Consider the following 16,912-nt stretch of genomic DNA (forward strand, 5'->3'; position numbering starts at 1 on the left):
TATCCCTAATTGTGACACACCTAGAAACATAATCCATCATGGTGGGGAAATCAGTACAGACAAAGAAAAGTGAAATAGTATTATTCCCAGAGTTATTGTTAAGCGACACCAGCGCTTACTTTTAAAAATATTGCTTAATTATACTCTACATTTACAATGTAAACTGGTGGAGCATTTATCCCGTATTTCACCATAAAAGTATGAATTCGATTTCCACTGACCAATGATTTGATTCACAGTGTCATTGGTTTGCATAGTTCTCTAGTTTAGAGGTGTGTCAGGTTTGTACCACTTTAAAGATGACTTGTTAAAGGGACAATAAAGTGACAGATCCTGACCTCCAAAGGGTTGCGGCCCTCAGTTTGAGAATGACTAATTCAGAGGCAGAAGCCTTCACAACTGTGGGTAATCATGTGTAAAACCAAACTGACTGATTAAATGAATGGCGTGACAATGAATACGTCACAGTGACGTCACTTAAAGGGAAGAGAAATCAGCGGCGACTGGTGGTCGGTGCAAAGTCCCACCGGTACGACGTGCTCACCGGGTAAGGCTCGTGGTAAACTATCTGTTTTTGGACAACCGACCGAGTCCAGTTGTGTCGAGGTTGTTCACCGACGGACTGACTTCAGTCTACATCCATTTGTCGCCTCTGCTGGCAGCCGCTAGCATAGAGCTGACAGACCGTCAGTCCGGGATGAGAGGGAGAGTCCGGTGTCTGTAACCGTGGTCAGTGCTTGTCGGTGATTAGTAACGGATGACTGCGCAGTGAACCAGACACCGACACTTCAAGTTTTAGAAGAAAAGCCTACGTTTGCGTCAAGCTAACGATTAGCATCCAGTCAACACTCGAGCTAACAGCAACCTGGTGAGGTGGCCCAGTTTACATGGCAAGTAATTCTGCTCCAGCACTCCAGACCCAGTCTAAAGGAGACGAGACACAAGGGTCCAGGTCTCGACTGTTATCTCGTCAAGAGTCCGAGTCGGAATCAGACCCGGGGGCCACGACCAAGATTCTGTCCCGGCTTTGCAGCAGGGACAGCGGGGAGCGAGCAGCGGCTCTGGACGAGCTGAGCCTGGGGGTGCAGCAGGGCGGTGCGACCCGGATCAGTACACAGACGCTGCTGCTTCTCCTCCGGCTTTCGAGGTCGTGTCCGCTCCAGGAGGTCCGAGAGAGGGCGGACAAACTGCTGCGTATCGCTCAGGTAAAACACCGGCATTATTTATGATCAACACCAGGGAAATAAACACCACACATATATTTATATATGTAACACTGCACTGGAGCGTCAGCTCCTGTTGGGAATCCCATCCATATGTAGTAATATTATTGCCTCTAAGCTGCTGATGTTTCATCAGACCTTCATCTGAAGGTGATGCAAGACCTTGCTGCACTAACACACTGAGGACACGCCCCCTCCTGTTGTCCTGAAAACACATCCACTTCCTGTGAAACACACACTCTGGGACACTTTACCTTTGTTGTGCACTACTCTGTCGGTTTTAATAGGCGGTGGGTCCTGATGTCGGTGAGTGCATTTAGTTCTGATCGTGCTCTCGTTTCTGGGCTGAACGTTATGAAACTGGTCTGCTGTTCCAGCTTAGCTGACCCACTTTGAATAGTCCTAGTCCTAGGAACTTCTAGAGATCTGCAACTCCTCTTTGTCCTTTATTTACGGTGCCTGACAAGCGCTAAACACTCAAACTAATTCACATATTTGAAGAAAAACACATTAACAAAAGCCACAACAAATTTGCGTAATTAAATTGCAAAAACACAAAGGTTGGATCAGATTTACAATGGTGCACTTGTAAGTTTAAATTTGTTTTCCGTGTTTGTGACAGTGTTGACGTTTGTGAATTTGTTTTTGGAATTTGTGTTGTGGCAATTTGTCATTTTGGGGAAAAAAAAGGTGAACATTTATTTTCAAAATTATACCTTGTTGTGGCATTTGTAAAAATGTTTTGTTCGAAAATGTAATTTTTTATTTATTTTTTTATTTTTTTAAACATTTGTTCTCTCACTACTACTACTACTATATTGTTCCTTTCAAATGACTGTTTCTGGTCTTTTTTTAAGAGTAATGTTTAACATGTTGGACCACTACTACCAAAACAAACTGTGTGTTGAATAAACTTAAATCTGTCCTATCACTTCAGTCAAACTTAATGCATCAGTTTAATATAGCGCTTTTTTGGGACTCAAAGCTGCTTTACAGGAAATGGAAAAATAGAAAACAAAAGCAAAAAGGTGAAGGAAAATTAGTCAGTTTGCCTGCTGCAAACTGAGATGACAATAAAAGACTAACTGTAACTGGTGCCGTCCCACCCACTCCACCTGGTCTCAGAGCAGGACACAGGAAAGTTTGAGGACGTCTGGGTTTAGATGTAGTACAAATAATTACTTACTGACGTATAATATGCTCACTGATCCTTTGTCCTTTCTGCTGTTGTTTTCTGACTGCTGACCAGACAGAGCAAATATCTCAATGTTATCCTTGTTTTCAGGGCAGAGTTCATTAAGATATGCATTAACTCACTTTTACATAAGCGAAAGGACTCATCTCGATAATTCCCATGCCCTGAGTAGATAATAGATTATTTACTGTGGTTATTTTTTAATGACTTTGTCTTCTTTTTCCTCAGGAACAAGGAGTGGGAGTACCTCGGCCTTTAGTCTCTGGCCCAAGTGCCTTTATTTCTGCTAAAGAGGTGAGTAATAACTAATAACTATACCATGAGACAATAGTTTATCTGTACAAAAGTGTAAAGGGGAGTTTCTTCACTATTTCCTCTTTGCCATAAAAAGTAAATTTAAAAAAAAACATGTAATGTGTAGCTGATAACAGTGTGACTTCTTGACTTTTCCATTTCTGGAGAAGATTGCAGGGTTTGAGGCTTTCCCGTAAATGATGAAATAATAAAACCTGTCATTAATTCAGCTGTGATTAAAGCTGAGTTGACAATGGGCTCCTAAAGCTCTGTTGTTTTTGTCACCCTCGACTATTTTCAAAACTACCATATCTTTGACTTGTGTGCCGACACGAGTTGACTGACGACATTCTTGTAGTTCAGTCTAATCTTATCGTGAGGTAATGTTGTAACAGCAATTCTGCCGTCACAGATATTGGATCTTTTTGTTTATAGCGCCATCCACGGATATAGTTTATTCATTCCTGTCAGAAGGTGGATCACCTGATAAGTAGTGTGTGTATACTGAAGCTGTTAGATCTCTTCCCTGCTGATTTTAGTCTTTCTGCACGCAATAAACTTCTTATTTGTCTGAGTGGACATGACTGTTGATGATGTTGCAACACCAATGTCAGTTGCTTCAGCATTCATTTGATGACTACGGCTGGTTTCTCTTTTGGAACCAACAAAGGAAAGCAGTCGTGTGGTATCAGTGGTGGACATTTTCTGCTTCAGATCAGGAGTGTGCACTGTCATGAATCTGGTGATACGTTTCACAATTTGCACGTCACGATACAATATATCCCAATGCTAAACAATATGATATATTGTGATATGAATAATTACAAATTTCACCTTTACAAGTATGGAATGTATGAACTACAATCTATTTCAGTTTTTTAAACTCACGAGGACATGAAAAACCAGTAGTATGTTTATCAAAACTGTCAAATTACATCTTTTAGAAATGTTTTACAGATTCTGATTCTGTTAAATTCTCAAAAAAAAAAAAAAAAAATAACATATATATATATATATATATATATATATATATATATATATATATATATTTATAAATAATGTGCCCAGTATGTTTTTATGAAAATAAAGTGCAGTCAACTTCCAAGCTAAAATGCATAGTGGAGTGAGGTAGTTTAACAAGGTCTGATGTGCTTCGCTGACACCTAGTGACCTAATGCATCTGTTAAATTATTTTTTTTGGATCGATACAATAATCGCACGGTGAAATATTGCAATATATATCACCAAATAGATTTTTCTCTTACACCCTTACTTCAGATGGAGCTTTTCAATAAAATCTGGTCTTAAAAAAAACCCAAAACATTATGAGTGGACTTCCCCTTGGTTTTTACACTTGAAACTAACTTTATATGCACATTTTGTTGGTTTTTCCTAATCTTTTTTTTTTTTCTTCATTTTTTAAATTTTTTTTTGTTTTTCTTGGGAATACAATGGTACACAAAGATAATACACACATTGCCCATCCTTTTTTTTTTTTTAACACTAAAATTAAACCCAAGGCCCTGAAACAAGGGTCAAACAACAAGAACAGTAGAACAGACAGTGATAATAATAAAATACCATAAATGGTAAATTGTAACAATAGGGAAAAAAATGTAAATATAATAATAATGTAGATGCACACAAACAAATGCATATGCATACACAATAAAATTTTATATATATATATATATTTATATATATATATAAATTAAGTCAAGTACAGGTGAGTAACCGTGGCATCTAGTACATTGGGTTACAAGAATGTGGTAAAGGGACAACAGTGGCATTTGGAATGATAGCATGAACAAATAATGCTGATAAAACAATAATAGTAGAAAAAAAATGAAAAATAATTAAATAAAATTTAAATACATTCAAAGTACAATAAAAAAAAAATGGTTTGTTTAATCTTGTGACTTTCTGTTGTCGTCCATCTGCAGATGCTGAACGAGGGGCCGAACCAAGACATCTTGGTTGAATCTTTCCTTTCTCTCGGTCGAGTGGATCACATCACCATGGTAATGGCCCTGCACCCTGCCTATCTCAGCTGCTTCCTGAGGACCCAGCATGCTTTGCTGGAGCTGGACGGCCCTTTGCCTCGGCACTGGAGACATTACATCGCCATCATGGTAGGAAACTCATGAACTGGAAACATGAGGTACCAACTCAGCCCTTTCCGTGTACTCCTAAATGTCGACTTTAGTGACGTCTACAAATCCATCTTCATCTTTTCTGTTCTAGTTGAGTTATCGCTTGCTGAAGCTACATACTTTGTTTTTCTTGTTTTATGTTACCAGTCTAAGCTGGTCCTGTAATAGACATATCTCTAATAAATCAAGGAAGTTCTGCGTGCGTGCGAATTCCTCCCCGACGCGGTCTCTGTTCAACCTGAAACTTTTTTGACTGCTTGCACATAGGTTGAGTGTGTGCATGCATTATTTTGGACTTATTTGGTGCTGCAAAAAGTTTGTTTTCATTTTGTTTTGAGATTACGGCTCCCAATTTTGATCGCGTCGTGGTACTTCCGTGTCCTTTCTTTTTGTTTTTCTCTCAAGTCTCACCCATTGGGCATGAGACACACCCATTTCAACAACTTGTTACGAAGTACGTGCATGCGCGCAGCTAGTGCGTGTGTGAGAGAACCTTCAGAGGAGATGGAGAAAGTCCCACACTGCAATCAGGAGAACAGGTAGCGAGTCTCACACACACACACACGCACGCACACATATATCTCAAAACACTCCCTCAGCACGCATAAGGTATTCATAATAAAAATATACTAAATGAGTAAAATAAAACAAAAAACTAAATATACAATAAGTACACAAAACGACAACAGAAATGCACAAAAATATACAAAAAGGCTATGAAAATACATGAAATGACTGCAAACATACATTATAGAATAAAACGACAAAAAAAATATAAAATTATGAGTCAAAATACATAAAACTAAATATTTATACACAAAATGACAACAGAAATGCACAAAATTGCATAAAAAATTACACAAAATGACTCTTGAATCACACTACAACGGCAACAAAAAACAGTAATTATACAAAAACACAACAGAGAGGAAAAAAAACATACATTACAGAAATATACACCAAACAAAAAAAATATATAAATGAATAAAAAAAAAAACCAAACGCATTCATCATGCGCATGTCCCATAGAATTAAACCAGGAAAATTGCAATTATTTTACTTTGCCCCCACAAATATACCCCTTTATAACAGTACAGAGTATGTACAGCTGACCTTCAAACACATACTCATTTGGCCACAATTGACAACTCTACTTAAGCTCCCACTATATGAATACATACTTCCAACGGGCACTTTACTTGTAGTATCTAATGCGTGTGAAGCTTTGCATGTCACTTCATGTAATTGTTGTTAAACTGGAAGGTTTCACACCCGTCCTTTGTTTTTAATTAGAGCGTGACACGCACAATCCATCTTATTAGAGCAGATAAAAGCAGAAGAATGTTTAAATTAATGTTGGTGCATAATCTCCTATTGAGAATAGACGAGGCTGTTGTTGGTTTGGATTCTTTCTTCGTGGTTTCCAGGTCTTGTTGCAGCAAGTTGTGACACTTCAGCTAAATGCATGAAGTCACTGTTATTACTTCCTGATCTGATTTGGAGGGAAGTGATTTCAACCACTCGTCGTGCTTTTGTATCCACTGTTTATTTCATTGTGCTATTATTTCAGTCCTAAATGAATTCTACATTACAGTGGCACTATAAAGCTGAGTGAGAAGCTAAAGGTACACGGAATCTTCATTTCCAAATCTCCGACAATCAAAATGCAGCCCAAAAGATTGAAAATATAAGCAAATTCTGTTGTTTTTTCCTAAAATCTTGATGTTTGTCCTACTCTCCATAAGCACAGGAGCAATACCACTTTAATGAAGCGACACATATAATGTTGTTGCTCAATTTCTTTTAACTGCTCAGTTTGATATTAGTTTTGCTGTGAATGGTGTAGAAAAATTGTAGGTGTTGGTGGTGATCAGGACCAATGTTATCTATATTTTTGGACATAATCTGTTTCCTCTTGTATTTAAAAAGCAAGTTTGACACTTTGTTCTCTTTTCTTTCCTTTTTCTTTGATTTCCTTTTTTTTTATTATCAACTCTTGTATTATAGAAATCTCTTAATTTCACATGCTCTTTGAATGCATGTCACTTAATCGATTGGAGCTGTATAAGCTCTTTTTGATGATGCGTTAACTCTATTCTCCCCAATGTTCTCAGGCCGCAGCTCGCCACCACTGCTCGTATCTGGTGCAACAGCACAGTGTCGGTTTCCTGGAGGCCGGAGGCGAGGAGAGCTGGCTGAGCGGCCTGGAGCACGCTCCCATCAAACTGCGCAGCCTGCAAACGCTCAACAAGCTCCTGGCACACAGACCGTGGCTAATTACAAAGCAGCACATTCAGGTCAGACACACCACCCACTCCGTCGCACTCACTTTTGTTCTTTCTTTGTCGAATGATAATGAATATTTTATTTCCTTGGGTATCTGACTTGCATTTGAAATCACTTTGTGCTCACAGTCCAACAGTTAAACCTTTTAACAATCTGTAAATAAATGTTGCAAGGCAATTTTCCTTTTTTTTTTTTTTTTTTACAAAACTCAACGTGAAATATTTATTTTTACCCACCCTGCACTATACTTAATATATATTGTGGTCAAGTAATTCAGAGCACTCAATACTATTAAATCTGATCAACATTAAAGGGATCATCCACTGTTTTTACAAATGTGGCCTAAAACCTTTGAAATGTCCTTATTAGAAGATCTATGCCTAATAACATGCATTATTTTGCACCATATTTGTTTTATTAACTGACTGTTTAAGACTCACAATCCCTTAGGATTAAACCGTCCGTAATTTACTCGCCAACTTCAGCCACCAGAGTGTCAGCTGTGCACTGTTTAAGGGAGAGTAAAGGTGAGTTCTTCTTCTCTGCTTCATTGTCTGCTACGAAATCGCAGTGTGTGAACTCTCCCTCCTGTGGTCATAGATTGTTTTTCGTGTCACAACTGTTTTTATCCTCTTTAGGTGAACAAACGAGGGTTACATTGACATCGTTAACTTTTCCTGATTATTTAGAGCAACCAAAAGAAAGACAAATTGGTATTTTGCCCGAAAAAGCTGCTAAACAACCTAAAAAGCCGGCTGAATGCTTCACTCTAACAGAAAACAATGGGATGTTTACAGGCAAATTGGGTTGTATGACTTCTTCAATCATGTGATTTCAAGATGGTGAAGATGTCCCATTTTTAAAAGTTAACAAATACGATGCAAAATAATGCACAGATGTTCTAATAAGGACATTTGAAAGGTTTTAGGCCACATTTGTAAAAACAGTGGAGGATCCCTTTAATGACGGAAATGGTAGAATTGTCACCAACTTGCCAGTGTTTTGGTGTAGCAATTGAGAGGTGTTTGTAGGCTTTCATCTCATCTGTGTATTAGTTAACCTGTATGTGGCTCCCTGCCCTGCAGGAGCTGGTGTGTCCGGGGGCGGAGCCTCGCTGGTCCCTGGCTGAGCTCATACATGCTGTGGTCCTGATGGCACACGCACACTCTGTGAGCTCCTTTGTTTATGGCTGCGGTTTAAACCCTGAGCTGGACCACATCGGAGGTTACACCTTCCAGCCTCAGTCAGCCAATCAGCATCTCCAGAGCCCTCACAGCAGCCCGGCTCAGGAGGAGGGCAAGCAGGAGGTGGGTCCAGCAGTTTTTAACATCAGCAGTAGACATGGCAAACTGAACTTCCTTGGCTTTTTGTGGTGTTCCAGCTGGTCGACAGTGCAATGGAGGTGGAGGTGTTGATGAAGAGGATGGTGGCACTGCAGCAGCAGCAGCAGGTGGAGGAAGAGTGCACGCAGGAGGTTACTCTATTTGAAAGGGAGAGGAGTGAGAGCATCCCAACAGGTACGAGCACCTCAGATTTACCTCCGTCACTATGTTGGACAATGGCTCATCACTTCCTGTTGTTTGTTCAGCTCTGGTGCGGGAAGCTCCACCCGACCTGGTGTTGTGTCTCGTGGAGGAACCAGAGTTTAGATATGAGGACTTTGTCCCAAGGGGCGAGCAGGCTCCGCCTACCATGAGGGCACAGGTAATTGGAGTTTTATTTTTAAATATTCTCCTGAGAGGCTTTGATCAGTGGCCCAATAGGAAGTTTTTAAATCCTCACTTGATGACTTTGCTCTTTTGTTTAGGATTATTCCTGGGAAGATCACGGCTTCTCATTGGTCAACAGGCTGCTGCCAGACGTGGGCCAACTACTGGATGAGAAATTTCAGGTGTCACCCACTCTCTTTACAGCGCCCTTATCAAGCAGCTTTTCTTGCGTATCTTCTACACCACGTGTCAAACTCGAGCCCTGGGGGAAACATCTGGCCCTTTGGTGCATCAAATCTGGCTTGCAGGATAAAGTCAAAATTGCAGAAAACATGAATCATTGTGTAGAAATACCAAGTAGTTCAGTTGTAAATATACTGTATCAGACCTTCCAAATACATAAATTCAATGAATATCCAGTTTTGCCAGGCTTTTATCACATGATGGCAGTCATTTTAAATTGCAAATTGCTGTTCTAAAATCCTGCAGTTTTAATAACATAATTTCCCAAATTGAATAAAAATTGGTCACAAATTTAAGGAAATGTAAAGATTGGATATTGCCTGTAGCTTCATTACTTTACATATATTTCTAAGGCAGATTGCAGAATAATGTTGAAATAGCTCGTTTTCTCACTTGAGTTAAAACTGGGCCGTATTTGGCCACTAAACTAAAATAAGTTTGACACCCCTGTTCTACACAGATGCTGTCTGCATTGCTAAAGGCATTTGTGATAATGTAGTTGTATGAGACCTCGCTAAGACCTTTCTCTTTGTATCTCTGTTGAAGTGCAGTTGATTTTGTGCCTCCTGATGTCATTATAAGGAAATGTGAATCCCTCAGATTGATGCTTTTCACACGCCGTGTTTGACCCCTTGAAAATACTCTGTTTTTCTCGACTTGGAAACTGTGCAGGAATTAAAGGCTCAACAGAAAAGCCAGAAACACTTCAAGAGCTGCAAATCACCAAAGTTTAGTTATTGACCAAACAAATAAATGAACCACAACAAAACAAATTGTTGGAAAAATGATAGAATGATCTTTTCTAATTTAAATAAATACAAAACGCAGGTCGGTTCCTTGGAGTTCTTTTACTGATTCATTTTAATGCAAGTAGCAATCGATCAGCTGTTTAAAAACAACAAATACTGTTTATATCTGGGTTCATGCACACAGATGAACCGTGCAAGTATGGTGGAGACATTTGGGAATGTTTTAAATCCTTCCAGCTGCTCCCATTGGGTTAACTTGAGCATTTTTACATGTTTATAAAGAATATGTGTCACATTTGCATCGAAGCAGAGACTTTCCCATATAATTTTTTTGTTTTGTTTCTTAGAGCGCCGTCTTATTTAAAGCTTGTTGCTAATGATAAGCCACGAACACAACAGGAGGTGAACTTTTGTTTGCAAACTTCACTCTGCAGCAACTGTTAATAGATGGAGGGCACTGTGTAGAAGAAACGAGAGCTGCTTGTGTTTAGTTTTTTAAAAAGAAAGGCATGAGCTGATGTGAGAAAATTCAACATTACAGATTGTGAGTAACCTGACCTACCATCGGATGGCTATGCACGAAGGCGTGGACACTCAGACTCTGAGGAAAGCTCTGTGGAACTACATCCACTGTCTCTACGGGATAAGGTCAGTATTAGAACTGTGAATATGTGCACAAACCCGGCTTAGTTTCTATCGTTTTAACACGGGCTCGGGCGCTGCGCATAAATAAACCTTCAGGTGATGTTTCGAAAGACGCACAGATGGATGCTGAGGAGGTGAATGGAAGGATGGCCTCTGGTAAATTAATAAATTGTTAAAAAAATGCATCAACCACTCATTCTGGAGATGTGATGTCACATACTGTATGTAGAGAGCAGGTATGAGCTGTGTGCGTTACCACATGTTTTACTGCAGAAGTAAACTGGTACGTAGCGTGTAGCGGCACATGAAGCTGCTTTGTCATGTTTATAGTTTTATGCAGAATGAGTGGCTAGTAAATAAAATTAGTAAAGAAACACAGATGTGAATAGTGTCAGGCTCTAACTGTGTTTTCATTGGTGCTGTGACCATGTGATACTGTGATTTCATTTTAAAGCTGCTGGAGATGATATTTCTTTTTTTATCAGGACATGGTGTATGCTTCAAAATCAAAGATAATTTGCTTTAAAAATGACAAAAGATTGAAATTGCCGCTCGAAAGTTTGTTTTCATCTCCTCTGGAAAGGTTTTGCGCATTGCATTGTGGGATGTGGAGTCCCGTAAACGGATGCATTGAAGTTTTTTTACTTCATTTTTCCTGTGATTTCTTGTTTTTTTTTTTTTTTTTGTCAGACAAGTTGGACAGTGATTCATTGAACACCATCTTTGTTCTAGTTTGGTGTTCTCCGTGATATCATCTCACTTTATGAGATGTTCAATTTCAGCTGAGTTTTGGTCTTTCTCTGTGTAAACCCCAAAATAAATATCTATTAATGTTTTGCCTCGTCACATCAGTAAAAAACACATTTAATATGTTGAAAAGTTCCTTTGACATTTTTTTTTTTTTTTTTTTTTTTTTTTTTTGGGCGAACACAGAGGAAGGATTACATCTCTACTTTGTATAGGTTTGACATAATAGCACTATCAGAAACTTGGATGAATGAAAAAAAAGGCATGGATTTTATGATAAAAGGATATAAATTTGTCTATAAGAACAGATTACATAAGCCAGGAGGAGGTGTAGCACTATTCATAAAAGAAAATATAGATATGGAGATAATAGAGTCTTTGAGTTTAACTGTGGAAGAAGTAATGGAATGTATAACAGTGAAAATTACAAGTCCAGAGGGACGTAAGATAATAATCTGCTGTTTGTATCGTGCACCTGACTGTAAAATAGACATATTTAATGAGAAACTAACCAAAATGATAGAAGAAATCAAAAATAAGAGATTACTGATATGTGGAGACTTCAATATAAACATTTTAAATCCTTTAAAAAATACACACATTGAAGACTTTGCGATCACATGAAGGCAGTAAAGATGGGATTATTCAGTTCTGCTGAAATAACCCCGCCACTAACATATATAAGTAATCTATCATTTAAGAATGGGGTATTCCCAGAAAAAATGAAAATTGCAAAAATCAGACCGATTTACAAGGGTGGAGAAAAATGTAATTTCACTAATTATCGACCAATATCAATATTACCACAACTATCAAAAATTCTGGAAAAACTGTTCATGAACAGACTCGACAAATTTATAGAAGACAATAATATACTACATGAAGGACAATATGGATTTAGAAAAGGACGTTCAACAGCAATGGCTATAATTGACATCACGGAGAATATAAGAGAAGCATTAGAAAAAAAACTATTTGTATTCGGAATTTTTCTGGACCTAAAAAAAGCCTTTGACACAATTAATCATGATATTCTAGAAGAAAAACTTCAAAATTACGGAATAAAGCGCAACGCCTTAAAATGGATTAAAAGCTATATGACAAATAGGAGACAATATGTTGACTTTGAAGAACATACATCAAAATGCCAAACCATACAATGTGGTGTTCCACAGGGTTCAATTTTGGGGCCAAAACTGTTCATTCTATATATAAACGACATTTTCAAAGTCACAAATTGCCTAAAACTAACATTGTTTGCAGATGACACAACCATTCTATGCACAGGCAAAGACATTAACACTCTAATAGAGTCAACAAATGAGGAACTATTAAAAATTCAAACTTGGTTAGATGTAAACAAATTAGCCCTAAACGTCAGTAAAACAAAATTCATTAACTTTGGAAAGAGAAAAAAAACAGGAGATATAAGACTGAAACTAAACAAGGAAATAATAGAACAAGTTAAAGAATATAGGGCACTAGGAGTGTGGATGGACGACAAGCTGACCTGGAAAAAACATATACAAATAGTTCAAACAAAGTGGCCAAAAGCAGTTACATCCTATGGAAGCTTCAACAAATCCTACATACCAAATCACTTAAAACAATCTATTCTTCACTCATAGCATCGCACTTAAATTACTGCTCCGAAATATGGGGTAATAACTACAAAACGTATCTTGAACCACTATTTAAACAACAAAAAAAAGCTATAAGAATTTTACATAAAGTACCACACAACACACACACAAACGATTTATTTGAGAAGTCAAAATACCTAAAACTGCAAGAAATAATACACCATAACACACAAATACACGCATTTAGGGCTTCATCAAAAAAATTACCACATCAAATCCAAAAACGTTTCACATACAATCAAAATCCCTATGAATTCAGACATAATAATGTGTTTAGACCAAAAAGGATCATATCAAACGTTGGCAAATATAGTACTGTGTATAGAGCCATGAACCTCTGGAACAGCCTTGACGCAGAGACACAACAGTCCGATAATCTGAAACAATTTAAGGAGAAAACGAGGAGGACATTTTTACACACATACAGATCTCAAGACAACTCTCCATTGAACTCTACAGCGACGACATGGAACTCATCAACTGGTCATTGAGCACCATTGACAAAATCTTCTCAACGAGGCAATTGCTTCAGCACGAAATACCGTGTCCAAAGGACACATACCCAAGTGGATATGTCGTGGACGCACGAGGGAGAAGCCAGATGCTCTGTCTCTCCCAGCTGAAAGTGGAAGATGTGGAGGACATCTATCTGCTAGGAGTCATGATCTTTGGCCTGCTAATGATGGGGGTATGTGTCTGTGCATGTGCCTTCCGGATGGATCGTAAGCTGAGGCGACTCTCAGAGGATATGAAGGTTCTCCGAGAGAAGAAGAACTTCACGTTTGGAGAGTTGGAGGAACGTAAACAACGACTGGAAAAGAAAGCTCGTGGAAATACGGGGGAAAAAGACTGTGAAGAGGAGTAACAGCGGGAACAATGACTGCAGACGAGAACACATCACAAAAAAAAAAAAAAAAAAAAAAAAAAAAAGGGAAGAAACGAGGTTGGATGTAAAATTATCTGTGTTCAAATTAGGGGACGGATCTAGATAAGCATAATGCTTTTTTCCGTCGCCCTTTCCGGCATGAAAAAAGGACAAAAAAAAAAAAAAACAATGTGATTTTGCTCTGAATGTCAAATGAATTTCTGTGAATGCAACCGTGTCGGAAATGAACTGAATAAATAAAATAAAAATAAATAAACACTTCCTGCATCTACGGGACTCCACATCCCACAATGCAATGTGCAAAACTTTACCAACAATGTCAACAGTGTTTACAGTGGAGACTGACACTTTCACACACCTTTATTTATTTATTGATCGATCAGGCCTAATAGGTCTTTATTACATTTTTAAAAAACATTTTTTTACTCTCCAGCAGATTTAATTTTGTTAATGTGTATGGTTTGATCATTGTTTTTAAAAGATGAGCATTAATTAATTCATCCTCATTGTTTTATTTGATCCATTATGTATTAACGTGTCTGTGCATGATGTGTAGCAGTCAATGGTATTTTTGGTTTTGCACAAACGTTTGTAGACAGGAAAGATGTGCTATCATGTAATTACTGAGGCTGCTATATTCACTTTAATGAAAAACACAGACCTTCATCAATGCTGTAATCCGAGAAAATAATGGCTTTCTATTTGCTGTGTGTCTATCAGGTATGATGATTATGACTACAGCAGTGTGAACGTGTTGTTGGAGCGCTCTCTGAAGGTGTTTGTGAAAACCATGGCCTGCTACCCCGAGCAGACCACAGCCCGCATCTACCACACCTTCTGGAGACACTTCAGACACTCTGAGAAGGTAAGGAGGAGTTCAAACGAGGCCTAATCCGGCCTCCTGCGCATCAAATCGTTTACCACTTTCAACAGGTCGCCTCTCTTTGGTTCGCTCTCTGCGAGGCATGATTCAGTTGGCAGTTCACTGTGTCCTTTCTTTGATTCCTTTTTAAATGCCGTGTTAGAAGAGTGTGACAGACGGACCTGAAGGTCCATCACTTGTGAACTCCAGGTAAAGACGTGCTGTTCTCTTTTTCCTTTTCTCTGACAGGTTCATGCAAACCTAATTGTGATGGAAGCCCGACTACAAGCAGCCCTTCTTTATACTTTACGAGCCATCACACACTACATGAGATAACGTGGTCACACACTTAGCCAGCTGTGACACACTACATTTTACACACACACACACACACAGAGTAGAGGATTCTACATGCATACGATACGTTTCAGTGTTAACGTCTGGATGCTGCTTTGCGACTGGGATGTTTTATATTTGTAATGCACCTATTTTTGCACTGACGTGTGTCTTTGTTTGTTTTTTGTTTCTCCTTCTTTGAGCCTTGAGTGTTGTAAAGAAATAAATATTGCACACATTTTGCAGCACCGACATGCTTGGAGCCAGATATGGCATTAGGTCAGGTCTGAACTGAAGTCATTGGTACGATTGCAGAAACGTTGCTACTTTACAATGAGTGGTCTCTACTGCGAATGCCTCAGTCCTCTCTGTCTGCAGTGCACAGAGGCTGAGAGAAAACCTGTATTTTTATATGCAATAAAGTGTTACTTTGTTATAAAATCAAACTGTTGCAAGTCTGTCGGTCAATAATGCACAACGAATATTTCTGATGAGGATTTTCTCCCACAATCCAAAAACATGTCTGGTTAGTTTCTTATAGTGTACTACTATCGTCTTTGCATCACATCTGACCTTTTGTAAACAAACAAGGCTGCTCGACTTTACGTTTTAGCTTTTTTTTTCTTTGTTTTTTTTAATTAAAAATATTAAAAGGTAAACTGATTATTAAATGTTTTACAATTGCAGGGCTTTACCCACTTGTGGCTTAGTGTCAGCATTTAAAATGTCTCATTTCCAGGCCTTTTTGTACTTTATCTTTGGAGCCCCACACATGATATTGTCCAAAAAAATATATCACATTGTAGCCAAGAATTAGCAAGATCTGCACATGAAATGCTAATTCATGGCCATGAAATAAGTATACTGTGCACACGAAATGGTTTAATATTCTCCAACATTAGAGGGACTAAAGCTACACAATAGACAGTGATCATATGATTGAATTTCATTTTAGGTTGTAAGTGAGCAACAAAGACGTACGAAAAGCCTGGAACCATTATCTATGGAATATTGAGAACCAGCTTCTTTATCGGTGGAGAGAATTTTTTTTTTGTGCACACGTTTGACATATTTTGTGGTCACAATTTAGTATTTTGTGCCAAAGTTATTGGCTACTTATTTTGTTGCCATGAATGAATACTTTGTTGTACTTCAGCACATCTTAATCCAGAGCTCAGTCATCAAAACTCACCATCATCTGATAAAATCACAAACGAAATTAAGAAACATGTAAAAAAAAAAAAAAAAAAAAAAAAGTTGACGTTACGCTTGCAATTAAAAGGTTCATTAAATAATCTGTGCCTTAAATGGTATGTCATTTAGTTGGCTTTTTTTTTATTTATTTTTTTTTAACTAAAGTCCAAATTAAATAGTGCTTTCAGTGGTTTAAAAAAAAAAAAAAAACGCACCTTAAAGCTACTATTATGAACTTTCAATTTATATATTGAAAGTTTTATATATTTAATTGATTTGGGCAAAAGCTTAACTTTTTCTTTCTGATCCACATATTGTGAACATAATGCCTTAGTCTTATGAAGAAAAGCAGAATGGTCTGATATTCAGTAAAAAAAAAAAAAAAAAAACTGGAAAAATGTTACTTTTCTTAGTAAACTGATGTACTATTGTTAAAGTCTGCACTTTGAGACAAAAACACATTCAGTAAGCAGCAATGAACTACAGTGAGTTTAACTATTCTCTACTAGATGACGTAATAATGCCTGTTTACTAAATGTATGGAAAGCAAAGTGAGTCATTTGCAGTTGCTGTTATGATAGTTGGCCGATAGGTGGCGACAAAGGCTAGTAATTCAGAATGAATGGGTGCAGTGAGTCAGGCAGCTTTTTTTTTTTTCTTCTTCTTCCTCTGTTCACATCTGGTGTTCCTCTGCAGAGAGCATGCAGAGGAGTCAACCTGTGTGTCAGTCTCACTATAACACCAAAG

The 16,912-nt window shown here is 38.1% G+C and overlaps 1 protein-coding gene across 2 annotated transcripts; it reads left to right on the forward strand.

The window, feature by feature from the left end:
- Positions 1-465: 465 nt before the first annotated feature.
- On the forward strand, positions 466-15,190 carry sesn2 (sestrin 2). Of its 2 annotated transcripts, none has more exons than XM_028460564.1 (11): positions 466-1,205; positions 2,647-2,712; positions 4,656-4,844; positions 6,980-7,162; positions 8,237-8,458; positions 8,533-8,668; positions 8,740-8,855; positions 8,959-9,042; positions 10,394-10,500; positions 14,494-14,638; positions 14,885-15,190. In XM_028460564.1, exons 1-11 carry the CDS (start codon positions 888-890, stop codon positions 14,969-14,971), a joined length of 1,653 nt encoding a protein of 550 aa, XP_028316365.1. In that variant the 5' UTR covers positions 466-887; the 3' UTR covers positions 14,972-15,190. The 2 variants fall into 2 exon arrangements, with proteins under 2 accessions (XP_028316365.1, XP_028316366.1); XM_028460565.1 differs by lacking the exon at positions 466-1,205 and adding an exon at positions 1,295-1,529.
- The last annotated feature ends 1,722 nt before the right edge of the window (positions 15,191-16,912 follow it).

Source organism: Gouania willdenowi, chromosome 11 (genome assembly GCF_900634775.1).
Source record: "Gouania willdenowi chromosome 11, fGouWil2.1, whole genome shotgun sequence".
NCBI classification, from domain to species: Eukaryota; Metazoa; Chordata; class Actinopteri; order Blenniiformes; family Gobiesocidae; genus Gouania; species Gouania willdenowi.

Coding starts and splice junctions, on each gene's coding strand:
- sesn2 (XM_028460564.1), top strand. CDS start 888: ATGGCAAGTAATTCTGCTCCAGCACTCCAGACCCAGTCTAAAGGAGAC. Junction 8,856..8,958: donor CGCCTACCATGAGGGCACAG/GTAATTGGAGTT, acceptor TCTTTTGTTTAG/GATTATTCCTGGGAAGATCA. Junction 10,501..14,493: donor CACTGTCTCTACGGGATAAG/GTCAGTATTAGA, acceptor TGTGTCTATCAG/GTATGATGATTATGACTACA.